The 23,765-nt window shown below is 48.0% G+C and overlaps 1 protein-coding gene across 1 annotated transcript in view; it reads right to left on the minus strand.

Moving 5' to 3' along the window:
* Window positions 1–13,179, minus strand: part of LOC123731548 (basic proline-rich protein-like) — a 29,804-nt gene extending 16,625 nt beyond the window's left edge. The window contains exons 1-4 of the mRNA XM_045710824.1: window positions 12,632–13,179; window positions 10,370–10,680; window positions 10,086–10,277; window positions 9,822–9,991 (exon numbers count right to left, since the gene is read on the minus strand). Of these exons, the coding sequence (XP_045566780.1) occupies window positions 9,822–9,991; window positions 10,086–10,277; window positions 10,370–10,680; window positions 12,632–13,179 (1,221 nt within the window). The remainder of the gene's footprint in view (window positions 1–9,821; window positions 9,992–10,085; window positions 10,278–10,369; window positions 10,681–12,631) is intronic.
* Window positions 13,180–23,765: the final 10,586 nt, after the last annotated feature.

Genomic DNA, 23,765 nt, shown 5'->3' on the forward strand with positions numbered 1-23,765 from the left:
CCGGCAGTTCAGGGCAGTCTGGCCACTCCGGCAGTTCAGGGCAGTCTGGCCACTCCGGCAGTTCAGGGCAGTCTGGCCACTCCGGCAGTTCAGGGCAGTCTGGCCACTCCGGCAGTTCAGGGCAGTCTGGCCACTCCGGCAGTTCAGGGCAGTCTGGCCACTCCGGCAGTTCAGGGCAGTCTGGCCACTCCGGCAGTTCAGGGCAGTCTGGCCACTCCGGCAGTTCAGGGCAGTCTGGCCACTCCGGCAGTTCAGCGCAGTCTGGCCACTCCGGCAGTTCAGCGCAGTCTGGCCACTCCGGCAGTTCAGCGCAGTCTGGCCACTCCGGCAGTTCAGCGCAGTCTGGCCACTCCGGCAGTTCAGCGCAGTCTGGTAAGGCACAAGGCGAAACACAGAACAATCACCCACAAATCACACATACAAACACACCCTAATATATGGAACTCTCAATCAAAGGCAGATAGACAACACCTGCCTTCAACTGAGAGTCCCAACCCCAATCAACCAAACATAGAAACACACAACCTAGACTAACCATAGAATTACTAAACATAAACCAAAACCCGTAATTACTAAATTAAACACCCTTTACACAAACACACCACCCCGAACCACAGAAAACAAATACCCCCTGCCACGCCCTGACCAAACTACAAAACAATTAACCTTATATACTGGCCAGGACGTGACATATTGGTGGTATTTACAATGTTGTCTGTGGTCCGAACAACAATACATTGTGATATTCCATGATATGGACAGTCCCGCGTGCCACCGTTGGTAGAGCATGGTGCTTGTAATGCCAGGGTTGTGTGATTGAGACCAGTATAAAAATGTAGGACTAACTACTTACTCTAAGTCGCTCTGGACAAGAGCGTCTGCTAAATGCTTTTTTTTTTTAATAAGTTGTAATAATGTCTCCCAGCAGACAATAACAGCAGTATGCTCCCGTCTCTGCTCAGTCATTGTCAGAAAAATGGTTGTCTTGTATTGTGGCTCCGCTAGTGACTTCCTGGGATTAGGAGGTACTTCCTACTTGAAGGAACTTCCTCTTAGTACCTGAGGACCAGCAATTACCAAAGTACTTATACTCATAATGAATGAATGACAGGAAGGAAGGATGTGGAGGTGATAGCTCTGCCTGTTGCTCTCTCTTTACTTTCCTCTCTTCCTCATGGGCCCAAATACACATGTAGTGCTCTCATGGACATCAGAACAGCCATCACTAACCTCTCCCTGGACATCAGAACAGCCATCACTAACCTCTCCCTGGACATCAGAACAGCCATCACTAACCTCTCCCTGGACATCAGCACAGCCATCACTAACCTCTCCCTGGACATCAGAACAGCCATCACTAACCTCTCCCTGGACATCAGAACAGCCATCACTAACCTCTCCTTGGACATCAGAACAGCCATCACTAACCTCTCCCTGGACATCAGAACAGCCATCACTAACCTCTCCCTGGACATCAGCACAGCCATCACTAACCTCTCCCTGGACATCAGCACAGCCATCACTAACCTCTCCCTGGACATCAGCACAGCCATCACTAACCTCTCCCTGGACATCAGAACAGCCATCACTAACCTCCCCCTGGACATCTGAACAGCCATCACTAACCTCTCCCTGGACATCAGAACAGCCATCAGCCATCACTAACCTCTCCCTGGACATCAGAACAGCCATCACTAACCTCTCCCTGGACATCAGCACAGCCATCACTAACCTCTCCCTGGACATCAGAACAGCCATCACTAACCTCTCCCTGGACATCTGAACAGCCATCACTAACCTTCCCTGGACATCAGAACAGCCATCTGACACGCTGATCCTCAACATGGGGCCCCTCAGGTGTGTGTGCTTAGTCCCTCCTGTACTCCCTGTTCACCCACGACTCACCCAATAAGGACCAATCCTGGTCCAAACACAGCAACACAGTCGTAAAGAGGGTATGACATACAGCTGGCTGGCTATACGTTGTATCGGCAGGATAGAACAGCGGTGTCTGGTAAGACAAGGGATGACGAACTATGCATATATGCAAACAACAGCTGGTGCACGATATCTATGGAAGTCTCAAGGTTTGGCTCGCCTGAGGTAGAGTATCTCATGATATGCTGTAGACCACACTATTTACGCTAGAGAGTTTTCATCTGTATTATTCGTAGCTGTCTACATACCACCACAGACCGAGGCTGGCACTAAGACCGCACTCAATGAGCTGTATTCCACCATAAGCAAACAGGAAAACGCTCATCTAGAGACCGGGGACTGCAGGAAAACTTAAATCTGTTTTAACAAATTTCTATCAGCATGTTAAATGTGCAACCAGAGGGAAAACAACTCTAGACCACCTTTACTCTACACACAGAGACATGTACAAAGCTCTCCCTCGCCCTCCAATTGGCAAATCTGACCATAATTCTATCCTCCTGATTCCTGCATAGAAGCAACAAATTCAAACAGGAAGCACCAGTGACTCGGTCAATAAAAAGTGGTCAGATGAAGCAGATGCTAAGCTACAGGACTGTTTTGCTATCACAGACTGGAATATGTTCCGGGAATCTTCCGATGGCATTGAGGAGTACACCACATCTGTCATTGGCTTCATCAATAAGTGCATCGATGACGTCGTCCCCACAGTGACCGTACGTACATACCACAACCAGAAGTCATGGATTACAGACAACATCCGCACTGAGCTAAAGGCTCGAGCTGCCGCTTTCAAGGAGCGGGACTCTAACCCAGAAGCTTATAAGAAATCCTGCTATGACCTCCGACAAACCATAAAACAGGCAAAGCGTCAGTACAGGACTAAGATCGAATCGTACTACACCGGCTCCGACGCTTGTCGGATGTGGCAGGGCTTGCAAACCATTACAGACTACAAAGGGAAAAACAGCCAAGAGTTGCCCAGTGACACGAGCCTACCAGACGAGCTGAACTACTTCTATGCTCGCTTCGAGGCAAATAACACTGGAACATGCATGAGAGCACCAGCTGTTCCGGACGACTGAGTGATCACGCTCTCCACAGCCGATGTAAGTAAGACCTTTAAACAGGTCAACATTCACAAGGCCACAGGGCCAGATGGATTACCAGGACGTGTACTGCAAGCATATGCTGACCAACTGGCAAGTGTTTTCACTTATATTTTCAACCTCTCCCTGTCTGAGTCTGTAATACCAACATGTTTCAAGCAGACCACCATAGTCCCTGTATCCAAGAACACTAAGGTAACCTGTCTAAATGACTACCGACACGTAACACTCACGTCTGTAGCCATGAAGTGCTTTGAAAGGCTGGTCATGGTTCACATCAACACCATTATCCCAGAAACCCTAGACCCACTCAAATTTGCATACCGCCCTAACAGATTCACAGATGATGCAATCTCTACTGCACTCCACACTGCCCTTTCCCACCTGGACAAAAGGGACACCTATGAGAGAATGCTATTAATTGACTACAGCTCAGCATTCAACAGCGTAGTGCCCTCAAAGCTCATCAATAAGCTAAGGACCCTGGGACTAAACACCTCCCTCTGCAACTGGATCCTGGACTTCCTGATGGGCCGCCCCCAAATGGTAAGGATAGGTAACAGCACATCCGAGAGACCAATACAAACCGGTTGTCATAGCTTTTTGACAAAACTAGAAACCCGTTGTGTCAAGTCACTCTGGTTCACACTGACCGTGTGCAAGGCCAGAAGAATTATCAGATCTTTCTCTCTCTCTGTCACGGATGCCATTGTTGACTTTAGTTTGAAGATGTACTCCGGAGCAACACTTTTGCAGTTCTCCATTATATCTTTCAAAAAGCCACGGTAACAAGGATTATCTACTCATACTGAGCAGCTCATGTTATAAACAGAAGGTGCTACATGGCAGACCAATCCGAACTCATCTCTCGGCATGTCCAGCCCATTCATTATCTCAGCCAATCATGGCTAGCGGGAAGCTTCCTGTCTTTTCTGTGGCTAAACCAACTAGGCATATTGACAGATGGCATACACATTATTTTTTTTTAAGGCACATGAAAGTTCACATGTTCGAGGAGACATTTCTGCAAAAAAACATATTTTGATTTAAAAAATGTATGATAGTCGTGACGTGCAACATACGCCTAGTTTCCGGAAACGAGTCACATGTAGGTAGCGGTAAAAGGCAGGATAAATAACAGAGTAGCAGCAGAGTGGAGAGCGTCAGTGTCTATTTTATTATTATTTAATTGAACCCTTATTTAACCCTTTATTTAACCCTGATTTTACCCTTATTTAACCCTTATTTAACCCTGATTTTTTACTCTTATTTAACCCTTATTTAACCCTTGTTTAACCCTTATTTAATCCAGATTTTTTTATCTTATTTAACCCTTATTTAACCCTTATTTAACCCTATTTAACCCTTTTTAAACCCTTTTTTAACTCTTATTTGAGCCTTATTTAACCCATATTAACCATTATTTTACTCTTATTTAACCCTTATTTAACCATTATTTGACCCTTATTTAACCCTTATTTTACCCTTATTTAACCCTTATTTGACCCTTATTTAACCCTTATTTAACCATTATTTAACCATTATTTTACCCTTATGTAACCCTTATTTCTCATTTACAGCAATGACCTTGAGAATAGTTACAGAAGAGAGGAAGGGGGATGAATGAGCCAATTGGAAGCTGGGAATGATTAGATGTGAGTGTGTATCAACATGCACGTGTGTGTGTTTTGTGTGTGTGAGCGTGTCTGTTCTGTCTGTGTGTGTGTGTGTGTGTGTGTGTGTGTGTGTGTGTGTGTGTGTGTGTGTGTGTGTGTGTGTGTGTGTGTGTGTGTGTGTGTGTGTGTGTGTGTGTGTGTGTGTGTGTGTGTGTGTGTGTGAGAGAGTGTGAGAGTGTGAGAGTGTGAGAGAGTGTGAGAGTGTATGTGTGTGTGGAGAATCAGTTTAGTATGTGTGAGTGTGTGGGTAGAGTCCATTGAGTGTGCCTAGAGCTGTTGCAAGAGAGTCATTGCAAATGAAAAGGGGCCCAATGCAAAAAGTCTGAGTAGCCATTTGATTAACTGTTCAGCAGTCTTATGGCTTGGGGGTAGAAGCTCTTAAGGAGCCTTTTGGTCCCAGACTTGGGGCTCTGGAACCCCTTGCCGTGCGGTAGCAGAAAGAACAATCCATGACTTGGGTGGCTGGAGTCTTTGACCATTTTTAGGGTCTTCCTCTGACACTGCCTGGTATAGAGGTCCTGGATGGCAGGAAGCTTGGCACCAGTGATGTACTGGGCTGTACTCACTATCTTCCGTATCGCCTTGCGGCCGGATGCCGAGGAGTTGCCATACCAGGCGGTGATGTAGCCAGTCAATATGCTCTCTATGGTGCAGCTACAGCACTTTTTGAGGATCTGAGGGCCTATGACAAATCTTTTCAGCCTCCTGAGTGGGAAGAGGCGTTGTCGTGCCCTATTCCCTGACTGTGTTGGCGTGTTTGGACCATGATAGTTTGTTGGTGACGTGGACACCAAGGAACTTGAAGGACTGGACCCGCTCCACTACAGCCCCGTCGATGTGGATGGGGGCGTGCTCGGCCCTCCGTTTCCTGTAGTCCACCATCAGCTCCTTTGTCTTGCTGACCTTGAGGGAGAGGTCTCTGACCTCCTCCCTATAGCTGTAGTCAATGAACAGCATTCTCACGTAGGTGTTCCTTTTGTCCAGGTGGGAAAGGGAAGTGTGGAGTGCAATAGAGATTGCGTCATCTGTGGATCTGTTGGGGCGGTATGAGAATTGGAGTCGATCCAGGGTGTCTGGGATGATGGTGCTGATGTGAGCCGTGACCAGCCTTTCAAATCATTTCATGGATACAGATGTCAGTGCTACAGGACGATAGTCATTTAGACAGGTTACCTTGGTGTTCTCAGGCAGCGGGACTATGGGGTTTTTGTTGAAACATGTCGGTATTACAGACTGGGTCAGGGAGAGTCAAGGTTGGAAAGGTGGTTAGTAAGATGGTTAGTTAGGGTTAGTTAGGGTTAGTAAGGGTTAATAAGATGGTTAGTAATGGTTAGTAAGGGTTAATAAGATGGTTAGCAATGGTTAGTTAGGGTTAGTAAGATGGTTAGTTAGGGTTAGTAAGATGGTTAGTAAAGGTTAGTAAGGGTTAGTAAGATGGTTAGTAAGGGTTAGTAAGATGGTTAGTAAGGGTTAGTAAGATGGTTAGTAAGGGTTAGTTAGGGTTAGTAAGATGGTTAGCAATGGTTAGTTAGGGTTAGTAAGATGGTTAGTAAGGGTTAATAAGATGGTTAGCAATGGTTAGTTAGGGTTAGTAAGATGGTTAGTTAGGGTTAGTAAGATGGTTAGCAATGGTAAGTTAGGGTTAGTAAGATGGTTAGTAAGGGTTAGTAAGGGTTAATAAGATGGTTAGTAAGGGTTAGTTAGGGTTAATAAGATGGTTAGTAAGGGAGATAGCCAGGCCTTCTGTGAGGCCACAGTTTCACATCCAGTCAGCTAGGAAGGAAGGATCCATCCAGTCAGCTAGGAAGGAAGGATCCATCCAGTCAGCTAGGAAGTAAGGATCCATCTAGTCAGCTAGGAAGGAAGGATCCATCCAGTCAGCTAGGAAGGAAGGATCCATCCAGTCAGCTAGGAAGGAAGGATCCATCCAGTCAGCTAGGAAGGAAGGATCCATCCAGTCAGCTAGGAAGGAAGGATCCATCCAGTCAGCTAGGAAGGAAGGATCCATCCAGTCAGCTAGGAAGGAAGGATCCATCCAGTCAGCTAGGAAGGAAGGATCCATCCAGTCAGCTAGGAAGGAAGGATCCATCCAGTCAGCTAGGAAGGAAGGATCCATCCAGTCAGCTAGGAAGGAAGGATCCATCTAGTCAGCTAGGAAGGAAGGATCCATCTAGTCAGCTAGGAAGGAAGGATCCATCCAGTCAGCTAGGAAGGAAGGATCCATCCAGTCAGCTAGGAAGGAAGGATCCATCCAGTCAGCTAGGAAGGAAGGATCCATCCAGTCAGCTAGGAAGGAAGGATCCATCCAGTCAGCTAGGAAGGAAGGATCCATCCAGTCAGCTAGGAAGGAAGGATCCATCTAGTCAGCTAGGAAGGAAGGATACATCCAGTCAGCTAGGAAGGAAGGATCCATCCAGTCAGCTAGGAAAGAAGGATCCATCTAGTCAGCTAGGAAGGAAGGATCCATCCAGTCAGCTAGGAAGGAAGGATCCATCCAGTCAGCTAGGAAAGAAGGATCCATCCAGTCAGCTAGGAAGGAAGGATCCATCTAGTCAGCTAGGAAGGAAGGATCCATCCAGTCAGCTAGGAAGGAAGGATCCATCCAGTCAGCTAGGAAGGAAGGATCCATCCAGTCAGCTAGGAAGGAAGGATCCATCCAGTCAGCTAGGAAGGAAGGATCCATCCAGTCAGCTAGGAAGGAAGGATCCATCCAGTCAGCTAGGAAGGAAGGATCCATCCAGTCAGCTAGGAAGGAAGGATCCATCCAGTCAGCTAGGAAGGAAGGATCCATCCAGTCAGCTAGGAAAGAAGGATCCATCCAGTCAGCTAGGAAGGAAGGATCCATCTAGTCAGCTAGGAAGGAAGGATCCATCCAGTCAGCTAGGAAGGAAGGATCCATCCAGTCAGCTAGGAAGGAAGGATCCATCCAGTCAGCTAGGAAGGAAGGATCCATCCAGTCAGCTAGGAAGGAAGGATCCATCCAGTCAGCTAGGAAGGAAGGATCCATCTAGTCAGCTAGGAAGGAAGGATCCATCCAGTCAGCTAGGAAGGAAGGATCCATCCAGTCAGCTAGGAAGGAAGGATCCATCCAGTCAGCTAGGAAGGAAGGATCCATCTAGTCAGCTAGGAAGGAAGGATCCATCCAGTCAGCTAGGAAGGAAGGATCCATCCAGTCAGCTAGGAAGGAAGGATACACCCAGTCAGCTAGGAAGGAAGGATACACCCAGTCAGCTAGGAAGGAAGGATCCATCCAGTCAGCTAGGAAGGAAGGATCCATCCAGTCAGCTAGGAAGGAAGGATCCATCCAGTCAGCTAGGAAGTAAGGATCCATCCAGTCAGCTAGGAAGGAAGGATACACCCAGTCAGCTAGGAAGGAAGGATCCATCCAGTCAGCTAGGAAGGAAGGATCCATCCAGTCAGCTAGGAAGGAAGGATCCATCCAGTCAGCTAGGAAGGAAGGATCCATCCAGTCAGCTAGGAAGGAAGGATCCATCCAGTCAGCTAGGAAGGAAGGATCCATCCAGTCAGCTAGGAAGGAAGGATCCATCCAGTCAGCTAGGAAGGAAGGATCCATCCAGTCAGCTAGGAAGGAAGGATCCATCTAGTCAGCTAGGAAGGAAGGATCCATCCAGTCAGCTAGGAAGGAAGGATCCATCCAGTCAGCTAGGAAGGAAGGATCCATCCAGTCAGCTAGGAAGGAAGGATCCATCCAGTCAGCTAGGAAGGAAGGATCCATCCAGTCAGCTAGGAAGGAAGGATCCATCCAGTCAGCTAGGAAGGACGGCTCAGGGGCAGCTACTTTTATTGCCCCGGACGTTTCTAGAAAGACTAATGTGTGTTTGCACAAAACAGTTGTAAGGAAATTTGCAGGATTACAAATGACAAATTTCCATAATTTTTTATGTGTTTTTGTATTGTGTTTATGAAAGGATTGGCAAAGAAAGTATCAAAATATAAATAAATGTTAATGGAAAAGTTAGCTAAAAAAAAATTGTCAATGTTTTGAGAACAATTCTTACTGTGGAAAACAAATATGTCTGACAAAAAGGTTACCATGACAACCGTGCCATTCAGAGCCACCAATCCACCGGCTCTAAACGAGTAGAAGTAATAAGCATTCTTTTCTGACATGTCCTTGTTTATAGGAGTGCAGCTCTAGCATGTAAAGAGAGACACATGGAAATTCTTCTCTTCCCTGGAATAAAGTAACTAAGAATCTCTCCCTCTCTCTGTCTCTCTCTCTCTCCCACTTCCCCCCCCCTCTCTCTCTCTCTCTCTCTCTCTCTCTCTCTCTGCTCTCTCTCTCTCTCTCTCTCTCTCTATCCCACTTCCCCCTCCCTCTCTCTCTCTCGCTCGCTCTCTCTCTCTCTCGCTCTCTCTCTCTCTCCCACTTCCCCCTCCCTCTCTCTCTCTCCCTCTCTCTCCCCTCTCTCTCTCTCTCTCTCTCCCTCTTCCCCCTCCCTCTCTCTCTTCCCCCTCCCTCTCCCTCTCTCTCTTCCCCCTCCCTCTCCCTATCTCCCTGTCTTTCCCCCCTCTCTCTTTATTTCCTCCTCCCTCCCTCCCCCCCCCCCCTCCCTCCCTCCCTCCCTCACCCCCTCTCTCTTTCTTTACCTCTGCCCCTCCCTCTTGCCCCTTCTCTATTTTTCTCCTTCCTTCTCCCTCCTCCCTTCTCCTCTACTTGCTAAAAAACCGTCCCCCAGACTAGCTTCCCTGCATGTCAGTCGATCATCGTTTCAACTTGACATCCTGACCCGAACATTACATTTATTGATCTTCATTTTATTTGGATGTAAGGAACTCTTAGCTCTTTTAAATTAATCCAGGTTAATAAGTCTTGGAGCTCGTCCCTCACCCACAGCATGAATAGAGCTCTCTGTTAGTCCATCCAACCCTTTGCGCCAGCCGGCTACGGCTCGGCCACCCAGCTTTATGGGAATCTGCAGTGAATTAGAAAATCTGTCAGTGGGAGAGAGAGGAGGGGGGAGGAATTGGGTGGGGGGGACGGAGTGAGCGGACGGGCCGGTGTAGATATGCCGTGTCGCTATACCTGTAAAAGAAGTGCTCTTTTGTCCATTATCTCTCCTGTTGGTCGGCTTACCTGGACAGGGTCAAGCTGGAGGTCAATAGCATGGCCAGAAGGCTGCTTCATGACTGACTGGCTGGGTGAGGGGGTTGGGGAGAGGCTGGTGAGGTGTGGGGGTGGGGGGAGAGGCTGGCTGGGTGAGGGGGTTGGGGAGAGGCTGGTGAGGTGAGGGGTGGGGGGAGAGGCTGGTGAGGTGTGGGGGTGGGGGGAGAGGCTGGCTGGGTGAGTGGGTGGGTGGGGGAGAGGCTGGTGAGGTGAGGGGTGGGGGGAGAGGCTGGCTGAGTGAGGGGGTTGGGGAGAGGCTGGTGAGGTGAGGGGGTTGGGCAGAGGCTGGTGAGGTGAGGGGGTTGGGGAGAGGCTGGTGAGGTGTGGGGGTGGGGGAGAGGCTGGTGAGGTGTGGGGGTTGGGGAGAGGCTGGTGAGGTGTGGGGGTGGGGGAGAGTCTGGTGAGGTGTGGGGGTGGGGGGAGAGTCTGGTGAGGTGTGGGGGTGGGGGAGAGGCTGGTGAGGTGTGGGGGTGGGGGGAGAGGCTGGTGAGGTGTGGGGGGTGGGGGGAGAGGCTGGCTGGGTGAGGGGGTGGGGGAGAGGCTGGTGAGGTGTGGGGGTGGGGGGAGAGGCTGGCTGGGTGAGGGGGTGGGGGAGAGGCTGGGTGGGTGAGGCGGTTGGGGGAGAGGCTGGTGAGGTGTGGGGGTGGGGGCAGAGGCTGGTGAGGTGTGGGGGTGGGGGGAGAGGCTGGCTGGGTGTGGGGGTGGGGGGGAGAGGCTGGCTGGGTGTGGGGGTGGGGGGAGAGGCTGGCTGGGTGTGGGGGTTGGGGAGAGGCTGGTGAGGTGTGGGGGTGGGGGCAGAGGCTGAGGGGAACTATTGTTAACAGAGAGGCTGCAGAGAGAAAGAGAGAAGAAGAGAGAGATGTCATCCTCCCGTACCTCCAGGTGTATACCTACCTGTCCAGGTAGACTACCTCCAGGTATGTACCTACCTGTCCAGGTAGACTACCTCCAGGTATGTACCTACCTGTCCAGGTAGACTACTTCCAGGTGTATACCTACCTGTCCAGGTAGACTACCTCCAGGTATGTACCTACCTGTCCAGGTAGACTACCTCCAGGTATGTACCTACCTGTCCAGGTAGACTACTTCCAGGTGTATACCTACCTGTCCAGGTAGACTACCTCCAGGTATGTACCTACCTGTCCAGGTAGACTACCTCCAGGTATGTACCTACCTGTCCAGGTAGACTACCTCCAGGTATGTACCTACCTGTCCAGGTAGACTACTTCCAGGTGTATACCTACCTGTCCAGGTAGACTACCTCCAGGTATGTACCTACCTGTCCTGGTAGACTACCTCCAGGTGTGTACCTATCTGTCCAGGTAGATTACCTCCAGGTGTGTCCGCTCTCTATGTTGCTGTTTATCGTTCCCCTGGTAATAAATTCAAGTGAAATGTGATCATTTTCATCTTTGGATTCTGTAAGGGGGGAGTGAGAGAGAGAGAGATGAATGAGAGAGGACGCTGAGGAGAGGATTAGTCTTATTTGACTGGATATTTTCAAACCAGTCAAGCATTTGTCAACAACCCCAATAAACCGAAACAGACAGCTTTACGTTCGTTCTGCCCAGCGCAAACCTGACTGCAATTTAAACAACACTGGACTGCTTACTGCACCGTGTGTGTGTGTGTGTGTGTGTGTGTGTGTGTGTGTGTGTGTGTGTGTGTGTGTGTGTGTGTGTGTGTGTGTGTGTGTGTGTGTGTGTGTGTGTGTGTGTGTGTGTGTGTGTGTGTTGTCCATAACGGATTATTCATTTCTGCTTACAAAGCAACCACAAATGTCTTGTAGGGAGTCGAGTCACTCAGAAGAAACATAATGTTAAATACAACCATGTTAAGTACAACAATGCATGTCGCTCGGCCGGGGAGCTCCAACCAAACACTAACTCTGGTTCCAAATGGCTGCCCTTTCCCTACATAGTACACTACATCCTTTGGGCCCTGGTCTAAAGTAATGAACTATATGGGGAATAGGGTTCCATAGGGCTCTGGTCGAAAGTAGAGCACTATATAGGGAATAGGGTGCCATAGGGCTCTGGTCTAAAGTAGAGCACTATTAGGGAATAGGGTGCCATAGGGCTCTGGTCTAAAGTAGTGCACTATGTAGTGCATAGGGTACCATAGGGCTCTGGTCTAAAGTAGTGCACTATGTAGGGAATAGGGTTGCATAGGGCTCTGGTCTAAAGTAGTGCACTATGTAGGGTATAGGGTTCCATAGGGCTCTGGTCTAAAGTAGTGCACTATAATAGGGAATAGGGTGACATTTTGAACGTAGCCTAACGCTATGCTAATCATGAATTGATCTCTTCATGACGTAGCCCTCCATTCTTGGAAAACTATGTTGTCACTGCATTCACTAACTGCCTCAGCGGAGTGGCAGGGACAGAGGACAGGGAGGGTAGGAGAGAGAGAGGGGGGAGAGAGAGGGGGGAGAGAGAGATAGAGAGTGAGAGAGAAAGAGAGAGAGAGAGAGAGAGAGAGAAAGGGGGAGAGAGAGAGAGAGAGGGGGAGGGAGCGAGGGAGAGGGGGAGAGAGAGGGGAGAGAGAGAGAGGGGGAGAGGGGGAGAGAGAGAGAGGGGGAGAAGGGGAGAGAGAGTGGGCGAGAGGGGAGGAGGGGAGAGAGAGAGGGAGGAGAGAGGGAGGAGAGAGAGAGGGGGAGAGAGAGGGGAGAGAGAGAGAGGGGGGAGAGTTAAGGAGGGAGGGAGTTAATGAGGGAGGGAAGGGAAGGGAACATGTTCGCAAAGCAGATCACCTGTTGCTCAACCAAAATAGGACACAACTTGAGATTCAATTTTAGCTGCAGGCTGGCTGGGGGCCGGGTAGGGCTGGGCTGGGGGCCAGGGGTAATGGATAGAGCTGGGGCCGGGTAGGGCTGGGGGCCAGGGGTAATGGATAGAGCTGGGGCCGGGTAGGGCTGGGGGCCAGGGGTAATGGATAGAGCTGGGGGCCGGGTAGGGCTGGGCTGGGGGCCAGGGGTAATGGACAGAGCTGGGGCCGGGTAGGGCTGGGGGCCAGGGGTAATGGACAGAGCTGGGGCCGGGTAGGGCTGGGAGCCAGGGGTAATGGACAGAGCTGGGGCCGGGTAGGGCTGGGGGCCAGGGGTAATGGATAGAGCTGGAGGCCGGGTAGGGCTGGGGGCCAGGGGCAATGGATAGAGCTGGGGCCGGGTAGGGCTGGGCTGGGAGCCAGGGGTAATGGATAGAGCTGGGGGCCGGGTAGGGCTGGGGGCCAGGAGTAATGGATAGATCTGGGGCTGGGTAGGGCTGGGGGCCAGGAGTAATGGATTGAGCTGGAGAGTTACCGTTCTGTAGGTTTTCACTACAACCATGTTACTGGAGAGATAACATCCTGAAAGTTTTCACTACAACCCTAACCTAGCACACCTGATTCTAACAATTAGGTGGTTGATAAAGTGAATCAGGTAAGTTACAACTGAGGTTGGAGAGAGAACCTACAGGAAGGTTGGAGAGAGAACCTACAGAAAGGTTGGAGAGAGAACCTACAGGAAGGTTGGAGAGAGAACCTACAGGAAGGTTGGAGAGAGAACCTACAGGAAGGTTGGAGAGAGAACCTACAGGAAGGTTGGAGAGAGAACCTACAGGAAGGTTGGAGAGAGAACCTACAGGAAGGTTGGAGAGAGAACCTACAGGAAGGTTGGAGAGAGAACCTACAGGAAGGTTGGAGAGAGAACCTACAGGAAGGTTGGAGAGAGAACCTACAGGAAGGTTGGAGAGAGAACCTACAGGAAGGTTGGAGAGAGAACCTACAGGAAGGTTGGAGAGAGAACCTACAGGAAGGTTGGAGAGAGAACCTACAGGAAGGTTGGAGAGAGAACCTACAGGAAGGTTGGAGAGAGAACCTACAGGAAGGTTGGAGAGAGAACCTACAGGAAGGTTGGAGAGAGAACCTACAGGAAGGTTGGAGAGAGAACCTACAGGAAGGTTGGAGAGAGAACCTACAGGAAGGTTGGAGAGAGAACCTACAGGAAGGTTGGAGAGAGAACCTACAGGAAGGTTGGAGAGAGAACCTACAGGAAGGTTGGAGAGAGAACCTACAGGAAGGTTGGAGAGAGAACCTACAGGAAGGTTGGAGAGAGAACCTACAGAAAGGTTGGAGAGAGAACCTACAGGAAGGTTGGAGAGAGAACCTACAGGAAGGTTGGAGAGAGAACCTACAGGAAGGTTGGAGAGAGAACCTACAGGAAGGTTGGAGAGAGAACCTACAGGAAGGTTGGAGAGAGAACCTACAGGAAGGTTGGAGAGAGAACCTACAGGAAGGTTGGAGAGAGAACCTACAGGAAGGTTGGAGAGAGAACCTACAGGAAGGTTGGAGAGAGAACCTACAGGAAGGTTGGAGAGAGAACCTAAAGGAAGGTTGGAGAGAGAACCTACAGGAAGGTTGGAGAGCCCTGCTCTACACTACATTTGACCAGAAACCCATGGAACCTGATACGAAGGAATGTACTACATAGGTAACAGGGTGACCATCCTACCCATGCTAGATTACGGAGACTGGCAGGTAAGGGTGTTCTCAAGCGGCTAGATGTTCTTTACCATTCGGCCATCAGATTTGCCACCACTGCACTCTATACTCCTCTGTAAACTGGTCATCTCTATATACCCGTCGCAAACCCACTGGTTGATGCTTATTTATAAAACCCTCTTAGGCCTCACTCCCCCCTATCTGAGATATCTACTGCAGCCCTCATCCTCCACATACAACACCCGTTCTGCCAGTCACATTCTGTTAAAGGTCCCCAAAGCACACACATCCCTGGGTCGCTCCTCTTTTCAGTTCGCTGCAGCTAGCGACTGGAACGAGCTGCAACAAACAGTCAAACTGGACAGTTTTATCTCCATCTCTCAATACCTTCTTTCCCTTTGTGCCGTTGTCTGTGCCCATTAATGTTTGTGTTGCTACCATGTTTATGTTATGTTGTGTTGCTTCCATGTTGTGTTGTTGTCTTAGGACTCTGTTTATGTAGTGTTGTGTTGTCTTGTCATGATGTTTGTTTTGTCCTATATTTATATTTGATTTATTTATATAAATGTAATCCCAAGCTCTCGTCCCCGCAGGAGGCCTTTTTCCTTTTGGTAGGCCGCCGTTGTAAATAAGAATTTGTTCTTAACTGACTTGCCTAGTTAAATAAAGGTTAAGTAAATAAATACATTAATTAATAAATAAAAATAGGGTGCATTTTAGACTCTGAGACACAGAAAGGGGTGACAGTGACAGGACAGGTGTGACAGAGACAGGACAGGGGTGACAGGACAGGGGTGACAGGACAGAGGTGACAGGACAGAGGTGACAGTGTCAGGACAGGGGTGACAGGACAGGGGTGACAGGACAGAGGTGACAGGACAGAGGTGACAGTGTCAGGACAGGGGTGACAGGACAGGGGTGACAGGACAGGGGTGACAGGACAGAGGTGACAGGACAGGGGTGACAGGACAGGGGTGACAGGACAGGGGTGACAGGACAGGGGTGACAGGACAGGGGTGACAGGACAGGGGTGACAGGACAGAGGTGACAGTGACAGGGGTGACAGGACAGGGGTGACAGGACAGGGGTGACAGGACAGAGGTGACAGGACAGAGGTGACAGGACAGAGGTGACAGTGACAGTAGATGACTAACGATGACTAGCCCCTTCTACCTCTCTACGTTCTGTGTGTTAACAGGTTGGTCCCCAAAACATGACATCATCCCAAACACAACAACAAAGAAATCAAGGCAGCAAAACAGAAACAGAATGTATTTTCCATGGAAAAGTCACTTCCTTCTCACTAAAATGTGTGTTGCTGCACACTCCTGCCTGTCACTGACCAAATGCAGCTTCGCTTAATCTGTTGTAACCCTAGATTGAAGAACATCATCAAAAGATTACGACTCAAATAATCACAACGTGGAATAAACAAAATATCAAAGAGAGATGAACGAAAGGAAAAATACATTTCATGTGAATAATACAGAGTGTTCGTCGCAAATGGCACCCTATTCCCTACACAGTGCACTACTTTTGACTTGAACCCTATGGACCCCGATCAAGAGTAGTGGGACGATGTAGGGAAAAGGGTGCCATTTGAGACGCCTCCATTTCAGACTGAATCCCTTCCACTGCAGTCATATTGCTACTCCATCCTGCATTCAATTTACGATGTACTTCACCGCCATATTAAAACAGAATAAACCAAAAACAAATATTTGTTTTTGTTTCTTCCCTGGAAGTGTAGCTCTTTGAAATACAAACCAGACGCCTTCATACTGGTGCTGTGAAATCTAACGTGACAACGCTTCACTTGTCTCTTCTCTCTTCCTCGGGCCCACTCTTCTCTAAACTGCTACCCGGAGCAGATGTTTCAGTTATTTACCATGTGGAAAATATATATATTTTCTGCTGTTTAATGCGTAGTGGCGTCTCAGTGCTGTAATTAGGGTGTTTCATGAAGACATGTTAGTCCTACAGGGATCTGTTACATCTAACCTCAACCCCAGGTCCTCCACAGACATAATACACAACCCTCCACATAGAGACATAATACACAACCCTCCATATAGACACAACCCTCCATATAGAGACATAATACACAACCCTCCATATAGAGACATAATACACAACCCTCCATATAGAGACATAATACACAACCCTCCACATAGAGACATAATACACAACCCTCCATATAGAGACATCCCTCCACATAGACACAACCCTCCATATAGAGACAACCCTCCACATAGACACAACCCTCCATATAGAGACATAATACACAACCCTCCATATAGACACAACCCTCCATATAGACACAACCCTCCATATAGAGACATATACACTCATAACACAACCCTCCATATAGAGACATATAACAACATAGACACAACCCTCCATATAGAGACATATTACACAACCCTCCATATAGACACAACCCTCCATATAGAGACATATTACACAACCCTCCATATAGCAACACAACCCTCCATATAGAGACATATTACACAACCCTCCATATAGACACAACCCTCCATATAGAGACATATTACACAACCCTCCATATAGACACAACCCTCCATATAGAGACATATTACACAACCCTCCATATAGACACAACCCTCCATATAGAGACATATTACACAACCCTCCATATAGAGACAACCCTCCATATAGAGACATATTACACAACCCTCCATATAGACACAACCCTCCATATAGAGACATATTACACAACCCTCCATATAGACACAACCCTCCATATAGAGACATATTACACAACCCTCCATATAGACACAACCCTCCATATAGACACAACCCTCCATATAGACACAACCCTCCATATAGAGACATAATACACAACCCTCCATATAGACACAACCCTCCATATAGACACAACCCTCCATATAGACACAACCCTCCATATAGAGACATAATACACAACCCTCCATATAGAGACATAATACACAACCCTCCATATAGAGACATAATACACAACCCTCCATATAGACACAACCCTCCATATAGAGACAACCCTCCATATAGAGACATAATACACAACCCTCCATATAGAGACATAATACACAACCCTCCATATAGAGACAACCCTCCATATAGACACATAATACACAACCCTCCATATAGACACAACCCTCCATATAGAGACATATTACACAACCCTCCATATAGACACAACCCTCCATATAGACACAACCCTCCATATAGACACAACCCTCCATATAGAGACATAATACACAACCCTCCATATAGACACAACCCTCCATATAGACACAACCCTCCATATAGACACAACCCTCCATATAGACACAACCCTCCATATAGAGACATAATACACAACCCTCCATATAGACACAACCCTCCATATAGACACAACCCTCCATATAGACACAACCCTCCATATAGAGACACATGCATGTGGTGGTCTGGGAGAGGATTTGCATCCATTTGATGATGGATGCAAATCAGGAATGTAGTGAAGTAAAAGTTTGGAAAAATATAAATAGTAAAGTACAGATACCCCCAGAAACTACTTAAGTAATACTTTAAAGTACACCACTGTATATTTTCTGGGTGATTTAAATATTGACTGGCTTTCATCAAGCTGCCCCACTCAAGACAAAGTTTCAAACTGTAACCAGTGGCTGCAACATGGTTCAGGTTATCAGTCAACCTACCAGGGTAGTTACAAACAGCACAGGAATTAAATCATCCACATGTATTGATCACATCTTTACTAACACTGTAGAAATCTGCTCTAAAGCAGTATCCACATCCATCAGATGTAGTGGTCACAATACAGTAGCCATATCTAGGAAAAGCAACGTTCTGAAGGGCTGTTTATATAATATGGTGTAGATGAGGTCCAACAAGAAGTTTTGTGGTGATTCCTATATTGAAGATGTAAATGATATTTGCTGGTCTGTGGTGTGTAACGAGGAATGCTGTACTTGACACATTTATGAAATTGATAATATGCATGTCAATCTTTCTTGGCTCAAAAGTAGTGGAGAGATTGACTGCATCACTACTTGTCTTTCTATAAGGTATTGACATTTTGAAATCTCTGAGCTGTCTGTTCAAACAGTTAACCCACAGCTCAGACACACGTGGATACCCCACAAGACATGCCCACCATAGGTCTCTTCACAAACCACAAGTCCAGAACAGACTATGGGAGGTGCACAGTACTACATAGAGCCATGACTACATGGAACTCTTTTCCACATCAGGTAACTCAGTGAAGCTGTAGAAACAGATTAAAGAAATAGATACAACTATACCTTACGGAATAGCGGGGACTGTGAAAAAGATACACACACACACACACACACACACACACACACACACACACACACACACACACACACACACACACACACACACACACACACACACACACACACACACACACAAGAGTAACACACACACACACACACACACACACACACACACACACACACACACACACACACACACACACACACACACACATACACACAGGGTAACACACACACACACACACACACACACGCAAATTTGAATCTAATATTGTTTATGCTGTTGTATTATTGATTTTGTATTGTAGATATATTGTGGTAGATCAGTGTGTAATAATGTGTTATGTATTGTAGATATATTGTGGTAGATCAGTGTGTAATAATGTGTTATGTATTGTAGATATATTGTGGTAGATCAGTGTGTAATAATGTGTTATGTATTGTAGATATATTGTGGTAGATCAGTGTGTAATAATGTGTTTTGTATTGTAGATATATTGTGGTAGATCAGTGTGTATTAATGTGTTATGTATTGTAGATATATTGTGGTAGATCAGTGTGTATTCATGTGTTATGTATTGTAGATATATTATGGTAGATCAGTGTGTAATAATGTGTTATGTATTGTAGATATATTGTGGTAGATCAGTGTGTAATAATGTGTTATGTATTGTAGATATATTATGGTAGATCAGTGTGTAATAATGTGTTATGTATTATAGATATATTATGGTAGATCAGTGTGTAATAATGTGTTATGTATTGTAGATATATTATGGTAGATCAGTGTGTAATAATGTGTTATGTATTATAGATATATTATGGTAGATCAGTGTGTAATAAGGTGTTGTGTTATATGCTGTTTTATTGTATGTCATTGTAATTAGATCTGTTTCCTTGGCAGGAACTAATGGGGATCCATAATAAACCCCAGGAAGAGTAGCTGCTGCCTTGGCAGGAACTAATGGGGATCCATAATAAACCCCAGGAAGAGTAGCTGATGCCTTGGCAGGAACTAATGGGGATCCATAATAAACCCCAGGAAGAGTAGCTGCTGCCTTGTCAGGAACTAATGGGGATCCATAATAAACCCCAGGAAGAGTAGCTGCTGCCTTGTCAGGAACTAATGGGGATCCATAATAAACCCCAGGAAGAGTAGCTGCTGCCTTGGCAGGAACTAATGGGGATCCATAATAAACCCCCAGGAAGAGTAGCTGCTGCCTTGGCAGGAACTAATGGGGATCCATAATAAACCCCAGGAAGAGTAGCTGCTGCCTTGTCAGGAACTAATGGGGATCCATAATAAACCCCAGGAAGAGTAGCTGCTGCCTTGGCAGGAACTAATGGGGATCCATAATAAACCCCAGGAAGAGTAGCTGCTGCCTTGTCAGGAACTAATGCGGATCCATAATAAACCCCAGGAAGAGTAGCTGCTGCCTTGGCAGGAACTAATGGGGATCCATAATAAACCCCAGGAAGAGAAGCTGCTGCCTTGACAGGAACTAATGGGGATCCATAATAAACCCCAGGAAGAGTAGCTGCTGCCTTGGCAGGAACTAATGGGGATCCATAATAAACCCCAGGAAGAGTAGCTGCTGCCTTGTCAGGAACTAATGGGAATCCATAATAAACCCCAGGAAGAGTAGCTGCTGCCTTGTCAGGAACTAATGGGGATCCATAATAAACCCCCAGGAAGAGTAGATGCTGCCTTGGCAGGAACTAATGGGGATCCATAATAAACCCCAGGAAGAGTAGCTGCTGCCTTGGCAGGAACTAATGGGGATCCATAATAAACCCCAGGAAGAGTAGCTGCTGCCTTTGCAGGAACTAATGGGGATCCATAATAAACCCCAGGAAGAGTAGCTGCTGCCTTGGCAGGAACTAATGGGGATCCATAATAAACCCCAGGAAGAGTAGCTGCTGCCTTGGCAGGAACTAATGGGGATCCATAATAAACCCCAGGAAGAGTAGCTGCTGCCTTGGCAGGAACTAATGGGGATCCATAATAAACCCCAGGAAGAGTAGCTGCTGCCTTGGCAGGAACTAATGGAGATCCATAATAAACCCCAGGAAGAGTAGCTGCTGCCTTGGCAGGAACTAATGGGGATCCATAATAAACCCCAGGAAGAGTAGCTGCTGCCTTGGCAGGAACTAATGGGGATCCATAATAAACCCCAGGAAGAGTAGCTGCTGCCTTGGCAGGAACTAATGGGGATCCATAATAAACCCCAGGAAAAGTAGCTGCTGCCTTGGCAGGAACTAATGGGGATCCATAATAAACCCCAGGAAGAGTAGCTGCTGCCTTGGCAGGAACTAATGGGGATCCATAATAAACCCCCAGGAAGAGTAGCTGCTGCCTTGGCAGGAACTAATGGGGATCCATAATAAACCCCAGGAAGAGTAGCTGCTGCCTTGGCAGGAACTAATGGGGATCCATAATAAACCCCAGGAAGAGTAGCTGCTGCCTTGGCAGGAACTAATGGGGATCCATAATAAACCCCAGGAAGAGTAGCTGCTGCCTTGGCAGGAACTAATGGAGATCCATAATAAACCCCAGGAAGAGTAGCTGCTGCCTTGGCAGGAACTAATGGGGATCCATAATAAACCCCAGGAAGAGTAGCTGCTGCCTTGGCAGGAACTAATGGGGATCCATAATAAACCCCAGGAAGAGTAGCTGCTGCCTTGGCAGGAACTAATGGGGATCCATAATAAACCCCAGGAAGAGTAGCTGCTGCCTTGGCAGGAACTAATGGGGATCCATAATAAACCCCAGGAAGAGTAGCTGCTGCCTTGGCAGGAACTAATGGGGATCCATAATAAACCCCAGGAAGATTAGCTGCTGCCTTGGCAGGAACTAATGGGGATCCATAATAAACCCCAGGAAGAGTAGCTGCTGCCTTGGCAGGAACTAATGGGGATCCATAATAAACCCCAGGAAGAGTAGCTGCTGCCTTGGCAGGAACTAATGGGGATCCATAATAAACCCCAGGAAGGGTAGCTGCTGCCTTGGCAGGAACTAATGGGGATCCATAATAAACCCCAGGAAGAGTAGCTGCTGCCTTGGCAGGAACTAATGGGGATCCATAATAAACCCCAGGAAGAGTAGCTGCTGCCTTGGCAGGAACTAATGGGGATCCATAATAAACCCCAGGAAGAGTAGCTGCTGCCTTGTCAGGAACTAATGGGGATCCATAATAAACCCCAGGAAGAGTAGCTGCTGCCTTGGCAGGAACTAATGGGGATCCATAATAAACCCCAGGAAGAGTAGCTGCTGCCTCGGCAGGAACTAATGGGGATCCATAATAAACCCCAGGAAGAGTAGCTGCTGCCTTGGCAGGAACTAATGGGGATCCATAATAAACCCCCAGGAAGAGTAGCTGCTGCCTTGTCAGGAACTAATGGGGATCCATAATAAACCCCAGGAAGAGTAGCTGCTGCCTTGGCAGGAACTAATGGGGATCCATAATAAACCCCAGGAAGGGTAGCTGCTGCCTTGGCAGGAACTAATGGGGATCCATAATAAACCCCAGGAAGAGTAGCTGCTGCCTTGACAGGAACTAATGGGGATCCATAATAAACCCCAGGAAGAGTAGCTGCTGCCTTGTCAGTGTAACACTTTTAACCAGAGCCTTAAGGGCCTTCATCAAAAGTAGTGCACAATTTATTTTACCTTTATTTAACTAGGCAAGTCAGTTAAGAACAAATTCTTATTTTTAATGACGGCCCAGGAACAGTGGGTTAACTGACTTGTTCAGGGGCAGAAGGACATATTTTGACCTTGTCAGCTCTGGGATTTGATCTTGCAACCTTTCGGTTACTAGTCCAATGCTCTAACTACAAGGCTACCTGTCTCCTCTAACCACTAGGCTACCTGTCTCCTCTAACCACTAGGCTACCTGTCTCCTCTAACCACTAGGCTACCTGTCTCTAACCACTAGGCTACCTGTCTCCTCTAGCCACTAGTCTACCTGCGTCCTCTAACCACCAGGCTACCTGCCTCCTCTAACCACTAGTCTACCTCCCTCCTCTAACCACTAGGCTACCTGCCTCCTCTAACCACCAGGCTACCTGCCTCCTCTAACCACTAGTCTACCTCCCTCCTCTAACCACTAGGCTACCTGTTTCCTCTAACCACTAGGCTACCTGTCTCCTCTAGCCACTAGGCTACCTGCCTCCTCTAACCACCAGGCTACCTGCCTCCTCTAACCACTAGGCTACCTGCCTCCTCTAACCACTAGGCTACCTGTCTCCTCTAACCACTAGGCTACCTGTCTCCTCTAACCACTAGGCTACCTGTCTCCTCTAACCACTAGGCTACCTGCCTCCTCTAACCACTAGGCTACCTGCCTCCTCTAACCACTAGGCTACCTGCCTCCTCAAACCACTAGGCTACCTCCCTCCTCTAACCACGAGTCTACCTGCCTCCTCTAACAACTAGGCTACCTGCCTCCTCTAACCACTAGTCTACCTGCCTCCTCTAACCACTAGGCTACCTGCCTCCTCAAACCACTAGGCTACCTGTCTCCTCTAACCACTAGTCTACCTGCCTCCTCTAACCACTAGGCTACCTGTCTCCTCTAACCACTAGGCTACCTGCCTCCTCTAACCACTAGGCTACCAGTCTCCTCTAACCACCAGGCTACCTGCCTCCTCTAACCACTAGTCTACCTCCCTCCTCTAACCACTAGGCTAACTGCCTCCTCTAACCACTAGGCTACCTGCCTCCTCAAACCACTAGGCTACCTGTCTCCTCTAACCACTAGTCTACCTGCCTCCTCTAACCACTAGGCTACCTGTCTCCTCTAACCACTAGGCTACCTGCCTCCTCTAACCACCAGTCTACCTCCCTCCTCTAACCACTTGGCTACCTGTATCCTCTAACCACTAGTCATCCTCCCTCCTCAAACCACTAGGCTACCTGTCTCCTCTAACCACTAGTCTACCTGCCTCCTCTAACCACTAGGCTACCTGTCTCCTCTAACCACTAGGCTACCTGCCTCCTCTAACCACCAGTCTACCTCCCTCCTCTAACCACTTGGCTACCTGTATCCTCTAACCACTAGTCATCCTCCCTCCTCTAACCACTAGGCTACCTGTCTCCTCTAACCACTAGGCTACCTGCCTCCTCTAA

The sequence above is a fragment of the Salmo salar genome, chromosome ssa29, assembly GCF_905237065.1.
Source record: "Salmo salar chromosome ssa29, Ssal_v3.1, whole genome shotgun sequence".
Taxonomy (NCBI): domain Eukaryota; kingdom Metazoa; phylum Chordata; class Actinopteri; order Salmoniformes; family Salmonidae; genus Salmo; species Salmo salar.